Source organism: Vidua macroura, chromosome Z, assembly GCF_024509145.1.
Source record: "Vidua macroura isolate BioBank_ID:100142 chromosome Z, ASM2450914v1, whole genome shotgun sequence".
NCBI lineage: Eukaryota > Metazoa > Chordata > Aves > Passeriformes > Viduidae > Vidua > Vidua macroura.
In genome coordinates this window covers 18,416,292-18,428,993 of record NC_071611.1, presented here as the reverse complement: position 1 = coordinate 18,428,993, position 12,702 = coordinate 18,416,292, and the positions used below count along the sequence as shown (strand labels likewise).

General features: G+C 34.2%; 1 protein-coding gene across 9 annotated transcripts in view; it reads left to right on the top strand.

The window, feature by feature from the left end:
- CCDC171 (coiled-coil domain containing 171) overlaps positions 1-12,702 on the top strand; it is a 159,956-nt gene that overhangs the window by 74,940 nt on the left and 72,314 nt on the right. For all 9 annotated transcript variants that reach the window (XM_054004235.1, XM_054004233.1, XM_054004232.1 and 6 more), the window contains exons 17-20: positions 292-408; positions 5,675-5,901; positions 6,570-6,749; positions 8,388-8,573. In XM_054004235.1, coding sequence (XP_053860210.1) covers positions 292-408; positions 5,675-5,901; positions 6,570-6,749; positions 8,388-8,573 — 710 coding nt within the window. The remainder of the gene's footprint in view (positions 1-291; positions 409-5,674; positions 5,902-6,569; positions 6,750-8,387; positions 8,574-12,702) is intronic.

Sequence of the window (12,702 nt, the reverse complement as noted above, 5' to 3'; positions counted from 1 at the left end):
TCTGGATTTCCTTTCGTGGAAATACGTAGTCCTCTTAGTCCCTTTCTGTTACCAAACGAGCTTATGCCTCCCCCTACAAGGAAAAATGGTATAAAAAATGCTTTCCAAACTAGAAGATTCATCTATTTTTCTGGTTTAGTGCAAGTGGAAGCATATTTAATACAGTCTAAATTGTCCTGAAAATAGGCTGTGGCTTATGTACTTTCAGCTTTCGTCAATTTCTGAAAAAGAAAGTAGTGTGACTCATCTAAATTATTCAGTTCTGTTGGTAGCTACAATTCTATTCCATAGGTTGTGAAGAGGAAGAGCTTGACTGTGTGGAAGCACTCAGCTGGTTTGCTAGTTCCAATCTCCTTGCTGCAATAATCGGTTCTGTCACTGAATTGCAGGATGTTGTTAACAAACCAGGTAATTTTAAAAGTAGATTCTTGTAGTTGAAGATTTAAAAAATAATCAGGGTGGTTACATCATCTCCATTTTTAGGATTTATTTAAACTATTCTGGATCAAATCTCCTGAGAGCTGTATTGATGGAACAGATTGAATTTTCTTTAACTGGTGATGTGATACTTTATCCTTTTGGTATATAGAGTTATAGGAACAGAAGGCTGGAGAGTGCTTTTAGAAAGCATATATACCATTCTGCCTGTTTGATTGTGAGATATTAAAAATAATCTACACCACAGAAATAGATATTTGGCTAACCTGTTTTTAAAAGCTTAGCCTAAAAAGTAGGCTAAGCTTTTAAATGAAGTAACTCTTACAGGGTTCCTAGTTATCTTCTTCATCTGGTTTAATATCCAAGAAGTAGTTTCCTGGAGCTCAACCTGATATTTTTCCATGGAGAAAATCTATCTAATTTTGGTTTTATTTGATTTGTATATTTCTTAAGTACAGGCCCTAAAACTGGCACATCTTCGACTTGGGACATAACAGCTGCTGACTGAAAGAAAATAATTTCCTACTGTGTTTTATATGATGTGAATTTAGTAGTTCCAAATCTGGAAGACAGTGAACTGCTATCTTACAGTTTTGGAGAGAGAAATAAAATGCTTTCTGTTTATACAATGCATAGCAGTCCTTATTTTATGTCTCTGCAGTCTTCCCTCTCTAAGTTTGTGTTTAATTAGGTTTGTGTCTAGATTTCCTAATTTTCTCAAGGAAAGTCTCTGTTTGTATAGAATTCTACTATGCCTATGAAAAATTGTAGTGTCAGTCTCTGAAAATATCACCTCATGATTCCCAGCTGTTAAATATTTTCCTTAATTTATTTCAGCAAGAACTGATGTAAGATTTTGCTTGGTTCTCTCCTTTGCTGCCGTCCTTAGTTCTTTAGTAACTTGTAGTTACAGAAGTGTACCAACACTTCTGTCACAGAATAAAGTATATTTAAGGAGGTATAATTTATATGAATAAATGGAAGTAGCAGGACAGGGATAAGATGCTTCATTTCCCAGAAGCTTAAATAGCAAACTGATACCAGAAGACATTGAAACAAAAGTGTTTTGATTCAGTTTCAGAAGCTCTCTTCTTTGGTCATCCTGTTTTCAGTAACTTAGAATTATATCCTTACAAAGCAAAGCTTGAACTGTATTTTGGAATGTTTACAGGGTTTATACTGCAAGTGTTCCTGTGTACAGAGTAGGAACACAAATTGAAGAAGAATTGAGAGAAAAGCAGCAGCAGCATGGGTCTGCTGAAGTGACTGGTTAGAATACCTAAACATCATGATATTTTGGCAGTTTGAAGTATGTGAGAATTCTGCTGGTCTCTATTTACTAGATATCTCTGCACTCAACACAGGCTTGATTTTGAGAATTAGGAAGAACCATGCTGGGAATGTTATGGCCACAGTCAGTTTGGTGATTCTTTCATATCTTATCTCTATTTAAGTAATTTCCACAGAAACTCAAGGTCTAACTGCTCATGTATTACTTGGAATTCTGTTGCTTATGAAGTCAAGTCTCTTAAGAATCTTTGGTTCAAAAAACAGTAATAAATAATTTAAAGTTTGATATGAAATTTTTGGAAGTGTTAAAGTAATTAGGCTGTGAAGGAATATATCTGAAAGCTTCCACACTTAGAAAATTACATTATGTTCTATAAATAATATTTTAAGTAGGACTTAAATCTTCAAACTGATTTCAATTATGTTGAATTAAAAAATTGTAAATAGGCAATCCTTTCATATCTTTAAATAATGGCAATTCCGGATTAGACTACACGTCACAGGAGAGAGTGCTACAGGAAGGTGCTGTCTGGATCATCAAGATGGAATGATTAATTGTCTTAGAAATTATGTTTAAAAAAGGCTAGGTTCTGGGGAACCGTTTGAGGCAGCTGTAAAAACCAAATCCAGCTGAAAAACCAAATCCAACCAAACTCAGATGACACTGGAGCATTTGGGTCTGTACACTCTGATTTGAGGCACCTTTTTTGATCTTTTAAATACATGGTTTTGGTTTGACATTGATGATTGTTTCCCTACCTACTGTTAGTTAATTTGGGTCTCATTCCAGCATGTCTTAGAATTATCTCTTTGCTTCAGTTTCAATGCAAGTTCATTGCAGTGTTGGAGTTTTTTAGTTTGTATTGGGTTTTTTTGTAAGGTTAGATTTTAGGTTTATTTGAACAAAATCTGTACTGTCATAAGGTAGAGACAGTAACATCCAATGTTTTCAATACAAATTTCACCAACTGTTAAATATACAAAGCTTTAAAAGTTTGACATGAACATTTTAGTCTTGCATAGTACAAAGTTAATCCTGCTGACTGGTGTTCAATTTCATCAAAACAGAATAAACAATAATTGTTTTTTCATGTTTCAGTGTAGCAGGCAGAGGCCCTGCAAGGCCTCCCTGGCGGTCACTCACCTAAGATAAGAAGTGCCTAGTCATGGTGACTGGACCAGATTAGCCCCTCTTCCGCCCTCGGACCCTTGTTATCTCTCTGTAAGGCCATAGGTCGTATTCTCCTCAACCCTGACCACTGGACAATTTCCAACACCCTGGTACCCATCAACCCCCATCTCTGCCCAGTTAGGCAGAAGAGCTGTCACTGCCCCTTTCACAGGAGCTGAAATTAAAGGACACCACTGTGGAACCGCATACAGCCTTCTCTTCTCTCTATCCCTATGTGTCTGCCTGAGGTACTTGCGAGCACAGAGCTGAAATCACTTATGAGCTGAATTCAGCAGAGCTGAAATCACTCCACAATTGCTCTCTAAATTGCCTGCAGCTGGGAGCTGAGCCTGAGGGACCCAGACAGGTTGAGCCTATCAGCCCAGCACTATCCGGGACACCTACGGCAGCGGCAGCCGGGGGTCGGACGGACCCCCGAGCCCCAGGCTGCATTATTTCAGTGAAGTAATATTTGACACTTTTTTTTACATTTTATTAATGTAAGAGTTAATTGCTCTTTGTTGTATACCTGTACTTGTGTTAACAATTTCTTAGACACATAAAGTACATAATTCAATATATAATTTAATTTTTATTGTAATTCTTTCATCCTTCATGGCAGGTACTTAAGATATATATACTTAAACAGTCTATTCTCCTCTCAGTTATTATAGATACAGTTCCTTGTGGAATTGATTTATGTTTTCATTTAATCTTTCAAAGCAATCAGTAACTTACTTCAAAATATTTCTATCTATTTAGTCAAAGCTACTCTTCATAAAAATAATGGAGGGCATGACTATTTATTGCTATCCCAAGAAAATGCCTTAAGTTGTGGATGTTGAACTATAGTGGTTAAGAGGAGTGCTTGTTGGGAAGTGGAATGATCATTTGAAAATGCTACAACATATTTGTCTGAATTATTATTTTAAATTTACTTTTGATACAGTCAAAACACGAGATTCTAGGCGTAGGGAAAGGGGCTGCCATGCTAGTTACTGTACATATGGAGAAACAATATGTGCTTCTGACAGGCAAACAATCTTATAACCTGAGACAGCAAGTGGAAATACTGGGAAAAGTGAAGGAACAGTAGCTCATTGAGCTCCTTTATTCTGTATATACAAAAATCATGGCAAAGGACATTTTTTAAGAAGGTTTTGGCATCATCTTATGTGTAAGGCCATAAAAATGTTCTAGTTTTAATTTTAGATTAATTTAACTAATCATTCAACTAGCGAATGCATTCTGACTGGAGAATTGCAATAGCAGATTTTCTGTGTATGAAAAGAATAATTTTTTTTAATTGCAAGGCTGTTTAGTTAGTTGAAGTGCAAGATAAAAATGCCTTATAAGATTTTTAACTTAAAAGGTGCTATCTTAGTCATGAAGAAAAGACAAATCTACTAGTCACTGAGGTTATGGAGAGAGTATGTACTCAAAAATGATACTCCAGTTAAGCACTGGAATCAGTGGAGTGGTGCTATTTCAAAACCAAGCAGGAAAATGGCTCTGAGAAAATATTTGATTTTATCATGAGCTTTTTTTTGTTACTGCTTACAGATAAATCTCAACCTCACATGTAAATGACTTCTTTACAATGAGAATTGTAATAAAACTATATCAATTATCATGTTCTGTTTGCTTTGTACCTCTGGCTTTTTCCTTCACAGTCTATAAAAAGGAATTCTTTAACTTAAGCCAGGGTTATTTTTTTCTGTTTATACTCTTAAGTAAATATTTTAGTTCACTGCAGCAACAGGAGATCTGCTGTACTACTGAATGTAAATAAGCTTTTCCATGCTTGTCATCTTGCACTGATAGTATCATAAGACAAGTAATGACAGATTAAGACCTGCCTAGCAGAGGGAAAACTAAATTACAAGACTTTTATTAAGGCATAAATAAACCTATTAACTGTTATCTGGAATACCAATTAGTGGAAGGAGCACTGACAATTTTATTTATCAACATTAAACACAATTATTAATTACAGACCTGACGAATCTAGCAGCAAGCAGGACATGTTGGGTGTGCTGGGGCCTTAAGTCCATTATATGAGAAGGATGATTACCAAAATCCTATGGGGAAATACGTAATTGTAGCTGTAAAATTTTAATTGCCTTGGAATAAGGTAAATTATATTCTCTTGTCTCAGAATATAAATAGTATGGCATTAAGGTACCAAGCCTCACTAATTTTGAACAGCAAATGATTTAGACATCTGTAGAGGGGAGGGAGGAGAAATAGGAAACCCTCAGAAATTTGCATTGTAAATATTATAACGAAATGTTTTACCATGTGCTATCACTTCTGACTTACTTGATGTGACTTCCATTTGCTTGCATCCATCTTGTATGTTTTCTGAATTACAAAATTAGAACATAAAGAAAGTCTTAAAAAGTATGGTACTGGAGAACATAACAACTGGACAAATAGTCTGTGACAAACAAATATTATTCTTTAGAATCTTATTCTACCCTCTCGTTCATAAATTGATAGGAGTAGAATTTTCATTGCTAAATACACAATTTATCTTAAAGTCTCTCTCTGAGATATTCCTTTGAACTCAGTCTTCCAGTCCTTAATGGAAAATTTCTGTTGAGTATCTTAGAGATGTTGTTTGTTGTGTTTTTTTTCACTGAAAGAAACTGTAACTAATAACCTACTTGATGTTTCTTTTCTTTGTTTTGGTTTGGGTTTTATTGTTGTGGGGTTTTTTTTGTTTGTTTGGGGGTTTTGTTTGTCATTGTTTTTTGTTCTTTTTTTTTAAAGGTACAAAGTCCTGGGTTTCTGGAAAGTTACTGTTAAGTGCAGCCAGGAATTCGTTTTCAAAACTGATGGACAAGCTGAATGTTATAATGGAGACGGTTCCATTAGACCATAGCAAGTACATTACTTATCTGGAGAAAGACTCCTTGGTACAGAGCCTGGCTCATGGACTTAATAAAATAAATACCCAGGCCCTGGAAGCTGGATTGTGTGACAGAGTATCCAGTATGGTATGCATAATTATAGTTCTACTTCATGTAAGCAGTAGGTTCATGGCCTAAGTGTTAGGATGAAACTCTCTTGATAGTACCATTAATTTTTTTTCAGTTTATGAGACTGTTACATTGAAGTCAACTATGTAGACATCAGATTCCCAACACCCAGAAGCATTAGAGCATGAATATATTTTTTCTTTTATGTCAAAGAATTTTAAGAAGAGATTTGATGTATCTAAGAAAAAGGGTTTTTAAGGTTCTTTCAAAGTTGTATTTGCTTTGTAGGAACTAACTTGCTTTTGGCTTCAACTAAATGTTATGGAGTTGTTTTTTTGTAGTGGTTTTTTGGGGGCTTTTTTTCCCTGTTTTCTAATGCTTTGTGTTCTATCTTTCAGTAAAAATAGCCTTCTCCCTGTAATCAGAGGGAATGGAGAAAGCTTCTGAAATAATTGGTCTTTTATTGTGGGCCTTACATTAAAATAGTACTTTCTTGAAAACAGAATTTTCAGTTACCCTCAAGAGTATGAAGGTGAAACAGGTTCACTTTTTTGCACTCTTGTGTATCTTAGAGATGGTGGACAAAATGAGAGCTTTGTTTAATTTGCTTGGGTACTACATGTGACCCTTTTATATATAAAATAGTTCATGTTAAAGCACATAAATCTGTTTCTGATTATTAACAGAAAAACATAGAATCCTTGCAAAAGCAAATATTTGAATTTACACAAAGACTTCATACAGCAGAAGTGGAACGCCGCTCACTGCGCTTACAAGTTGCAGAATTTAAATTGAATTTCAGTGAGATAAAAAAAGAAGCAGACAAAGCACAGAGGCTGCAAGAGCAATTAAATATGCTTAAGCATGTAAGTATATTTGATTTAGAGGTGACTGCTTATAAGACTTGTTTTTGTGTGCTCTTTTGAAAAATAAGTATAAAATCATTCTAATATTAAAAGAATTTTCCAGAAGATTTGCATTGTAAGTGTCACTAAACTAGAAGTCAGATGTGTTTAGAAAGGTTTCCCTTGCCTGAGAGTTTCTTTTTGGTTTGTAGAATGAGGTGCTCTTGCAAATTATATGTTTGGTCTTCAGCAACCAGGTTTTCTTCTGTATGTTGAAAATGTTGATGTGATTTGTATATCCAAAAAGCATTCATAGATCTCACTTCAGCAGATTAAAGTCAGCGGCCGTGAGGGTATTGAATAAGTGTGTTCATGAGAACTTCAAGAAGTAAAAACTCTGTGTGGATATTGCTGAATATTATGATAGACATTTTATTGTATCTTTGATGCTGCGTTATGCCCTGAGCTAGTCAATGCAAATTTTAGTGTGGCTGTTCCTCTGAAGGACTAAGTTGATGGAAGGGAGAAAAAGGCCATCTTCTATATTCCTGCTACTAAATTCCTGTGACTCCTAGCTGTCACTAATTGATTTACTTAATTGATTGATTTATGCATTTGCTAGCCTGTAAATAGCATTGTCTGACAGAAACAAGAAAACACAACAAAAAGGTTCCTTAACTGCTTGCAACCACAGTATTGTGACTAAGGGACCCTGTCAAAGGTACAGAACAAGGGTGCCAGCAGCCCTTGGAGGAGAAGAAACTTGTCTTGCTCTAGCATGCTGGAGGTTCACTAAGCACCTTTCCTACTATATTTATTTCTTGTAGGTTGCATTCAGAATTGAACATATGTTTGAACTATTTGAGATAGTGAATGGTTAAGAATTCTTATACGTGCTCAACAGGTACAGTGTACAATTAAAACAGCTGTGGCCCAGAAAAAGTAGTGTTTTCTGTAGCTGTGACCTGATACTGAAACCTAGTTGGTAGACTTGTCAGCGTGTTCCAATCAAGACACTTCCAAGCAGAGAATATTTAACAGATAGTGTCAAATCCATTCTTTTTCCAGTTCCTAGCTGGTAAAACATTGGGGTTTTTAACTCAAACAAACAAAATTATATTTGCTTATCTTCAGTTTTGCTCATACTGCATACAGTACTGCTCATACTGATCATTATTGCTTACAGTACTGGGAAAATTGGAAGAAATTATCACAGTTTAGATTGCCTTTCAAATGTTGACAATGATTTCCCTTGAAGAACTATTTGTCTTTCTGGAACACTTTTTGAAAGGAAGAAAGAGTTCAGGAAGACCTTTACAAGGATTAACAAGATATGCACTAAAATGTGGGAAATTGATCTGCATATTTCCTTCTAAATACTGGTTCTTAGCAATCTAGGGTGTTAATTTGAATAGAATAGCGACTGCATACTGTCTACTGTAGCCTGAATGCTGTTTTGAAAAAATACAGTGAATGAAGTTGTCTGCCCATTTTATTGCTTGGTGGTCTGTCTTTGAGTTAAAAAACCTAAATAAATAATAACCTTTAGCATGCTTTTGTTTTAGAATTTAATATGCTCCCAAGTGGAACTTGGGAAGTCAAATATGTAAACAGGTAAGTATAGTTACATAATCAAACACAATTTATTTCTCTTATCAGAAATCAATCACCCATGAGAGGTTTGAAAGTGTATGTGAAGAATTAAATAATGCATTACATCGGGAGCATCAGGCACAATTGCTTTTGAATGAACAAGCACAACAGCTGCAGGAGTTAAATAATAAACTAGAATGGCAATCCAGTGAAGAAGCAGATAAAACCCAAGTCTTAAGTGAATCTGTAAAGGTAAGATGATTATTGCTCTTAATTAGGCACCTGAAATTTGTTTTTTGGTGAATAAGCCAAATGTCGTAGTTCTTGTGCAAATAAAATGTAAATGCACATATACTACATACCCATTGAAATTTTAGGGTACTCAGAAACACTTTCAAGATTCTTCAAGGTATATCATCACTTTTCTGCTCCTGAAACTGGGTGGTGTACACTAATATATGCGAAGTGTCTGAAATTTATAGGGGACATAAGTGACAGAGCTATCACAAGGTGTTTGCAATTTATAGAAAAATTAAATGAAAAGTAAAGGGATACTTTGATTTTTGATAGAGGTCACAATAATAGTTTAAAACCTGGATTGTCTGTTTCCAGAATATAATCTTAGGATGGAGAATATGTTTGTCAGTTTGGAGTATGCAAGGTGACGATAGAGAGAAATCCTTTTTTCATCAGAATTTAGAATTTTCTGTAGACATAATGAGTAATGAGGGAAACAATGATGTTATCAGAATCTCTGATGACAAACAAAGGAACAGAGGGAGTATTAGAGGTTTGAAACCAGGTGGATATCTAACATGGGAAGAGAGAAAACTTTGTGATGGCAAGCCAGTAACGGGTAGTGACCTGAGCTCTTATTTATTTTTTATTTAAAGTAAGCTTTGCTGCTTGTGTCTGCTTTTCAGCCCTACTACTGTCTTTCCATCTCCCAGTATTCTTCTGTGAATTGACAACTGAGCAAAGGGACTGCTTCACCAGTATTTTGACAAATAGAAGCACTTAGAATTCTGAGAGAACAAGTATCAAGCAGGAGGAAAACGAAAATGATTCCAGTTGCAAAAGTAGTAGGAATTTCATAAATATTGAAAATATTACAATGAAAGTAAATGTCAAGGAGGATGAGTTGCAGCAAAGTAGAAGTGATGTATAGTGGAGGATGCTGAAGGATGTTTTTAAATTTATTGAGGAGGGTTTTCACTGGTGGTATTATTTACTAAAAAATGCCTTACCTCACTAAAGGTAGAAGACAGTGACATTTCCAATTTACCTGTTGGTTTTTGTGGTTTTTTTTTTTTTTTTCTCCCTCACAATTCCCTAGTTTTGGGTGTTTCATTTAAATGGAAGAATGAATGTGCTACTGTTTTTCAGTCAGGTTGCTTGTTAATAATATTGCTATTTTCTTTCTGATATAACTGTAGTGTATATATAAGCTGTTATTCTTGTGTTTGATTTCTTTGAGAAATGCTTGATTTGAGATTTTTAAATGGCTATTAGGAATATAAAGAAGGGAAGGACTAGAAGACAAAACTTATTTGAAATCTTCATATCTGTCTACTTTTTGTACATTAATAGATGTGTTTTCACCATGTTTTACTTTGTCTGAAACACACCTTTTCATTTGTTCAGAGACTGTGAAGAGAGAGGTTAATTGCAGGCAATTAAAATATAGAAGGAACTTTTAAACAAATCTGTTACATAGATTATTGGATACTGAATTATATTTCACAGCTTCTGGTTTTTGTTAATTGAAGGCTATATGCAATTTTTTTGAGACAGTAATGATCCTAAAATGCATCCTAATTCTGCAGTTCTTTAATAGTTGTTTGCTACTGGAACAACTTCATTTAGTGTAAAATGCTTGGTTATTGCTGAAATCTTTCAAGATATCATGCAATGTAACAATATAGGTGATAGGATGGAGACAAAGAACATTGACAAAATAAACCTTAGGGTTGAAGTTTACTACTTACAGGTAGACTGATTTGGTTTATTACTTTGTAAGTCTAAATCCTTCCCATTGAGGAGTTTTAAACCAATTTTAAGTTGTAGGCTTGTTGCTGTGTACTGTCTCTCAACTTATATTAATTGATATCTCTTAATTTCATTATGATATTTGCTACAAAAGATAGCACAAAATTGCATTTTGGTTGTAACAGCATCTATCTGTGACTGTATCAAAAAAGGAGACAAGAACAGTTGTGGTAACATGTCATGCAGATACAATTTTATAATGTATGCATCCTAAGTCATAATTTCATCTTCACTTTTTATCATTGTTTTTACAATTCCAAACCTGTGTTGTATAAGTATTTTTTGAAATTCAAATGGCAGTCTAATATAATACTTTGATCCCAAGGACTAAAAGTGGTTCTTAAATTTTGAGCCAGATACCTTTTTTTTTTTTTTTTTTTAATTTAAGAAAAGGTCTCTTTTCTTCACAGTTAGCCACCATCCGACCTTGTTCATGCCTTTATTTACAACAGGAAGAAATGGTCTCTGCCCTGGTATCTTAACTGACAGACCCTTTTCTTTAGCTTAATTGGGTTTTGTGACTTAGAATGTTTGGTGGTTTTTGTGGGGCTTTTTGTAGCTCTCATTTTGCAGTACAGTGAAACAATCTCATCTTTGTAATAATCAATCTTGCCCTTGTAAAACAGTGTTCTTAAAATTGTATACTGTTTCAAGCACTTAAATAATACAGAAAAAAAAAGAAAATAATTTTTAGTGTTGCAGTGTAAAAAACAAAATAGAAAAAATATGCTCCATCTTCATTTTAAGGTACAAAATATTATTATTTGTATAGACTTAAGTGTATGTAAAAATTTGATGAGTGTGGTGGCATACAAGTAAGGTCAGGTAGAGTAGGGTGACACGGAGTGAAAAAAAAAACAGACGTGCTTTGAATTCTTTATTCATAGTTTTTAAAAAGGTAAGAAGAAGAAAATTAAAATATTAGATACCTTCACTTTTGATAGCTTGTTTTTAAACTTATTCACAGCAGTCAGTAAGGAGATATTTTGGTATTCATGTACTTTCATAAAGTAGGGTTATTAAAGGAGTAATACTTAATTTCTTAGCTTTATCAGTTCAGATTTTAATCCTGTATATTTTTATCTTCTTAGTGGCATATACCATAGAGACATCCAAAATAGCCAATTACATTCAAGGTCAGCTGGAACTAAGCAACTCTTTAACACCACTTCTTATTATTAGATGAGGTGAATCATTTGCTTTGGTTCCTTATTCTTTCAAAAGAAACCTTTACACAAATGCTAAACAGGTATCAACAACAGACATAATTTTAATTCCTGATACCAGCTGTTCTTAATCAAGTAAAATATTTTTGTTTCCTATTGATATGCACAGTCTATATATTTACTTCCTTTTACGTATGTTAGTGCCTGTATATTTTTAAGGTTCTATTTATGGAACAAGTTCTATAAATTGTTAATTAATAGCTCCAGTGCAATAGATATCAAATCATATAGCTTGATACTGATATGCCTCAGCATAAACTTCAATACTTGTTTTAGAAGAAGGTACCCTAAATTTTGGGTTTGTTTAATCTACTGAATTTAGTGAAGCTGTGATTAATTTATGACAGAATAAATAAGGAAAAAAAAAAAATCTCATCCAATTGCTTTGATAACACAAAAAGATGTTTTCTGGTGGGAAGATTTGAAATATTTATTTTCGATACCTATGTCATTGAAATCGTACATACATATTCTCTGTCCAGAGTATCCTTTACTAAACAAGCATATCTGAATTCATTAGATTCAGATGAAGATTGGGATTTCTCTGTTTATTAGAAGTGGATGTTTCCCTCAGCACGTGTTTTCAGCTCAGTTCTTGGGTGAATTTGAGGTGAAGGTGATACACAATTTTCTGCTTTTCATTGCTTTTCCTTTTCATATATTTATAGCCATATATTTTCTCTGAAAGACCATTTCAAATATTTACATAAGTTCTTTGACTAATACCACTACACATACTTTGTGAGTTTTACACTTTTTTTCTGAAAATGCTGCAGTATTCTATCTTGGAGAAAGGTTAAAAACTTCACTTGCATGAGGAAAACCAAGTGGTTTTCATGCTTCTCAGAAAGATTGCAGTAACACTAAGAACAGAAATGGGATTTGGGATTTTTTTTCCTCTGACATCTCAAGTTGAAAAGATTGCTAGAATTTGGATGCACTGAGGGATACTGTTGATTCTAAAAACTTGTTTGTGTCTTTGTCAAGAAACTGCATTTCTGTGCATTGCCCGATTAAATGTAAGGCTGTTCCTTAAAGAAAGGAATATAGTTGATCACAGCTAGCATCTAACTTAACAGAATTTATATTAGTGAAATTTAGCATGT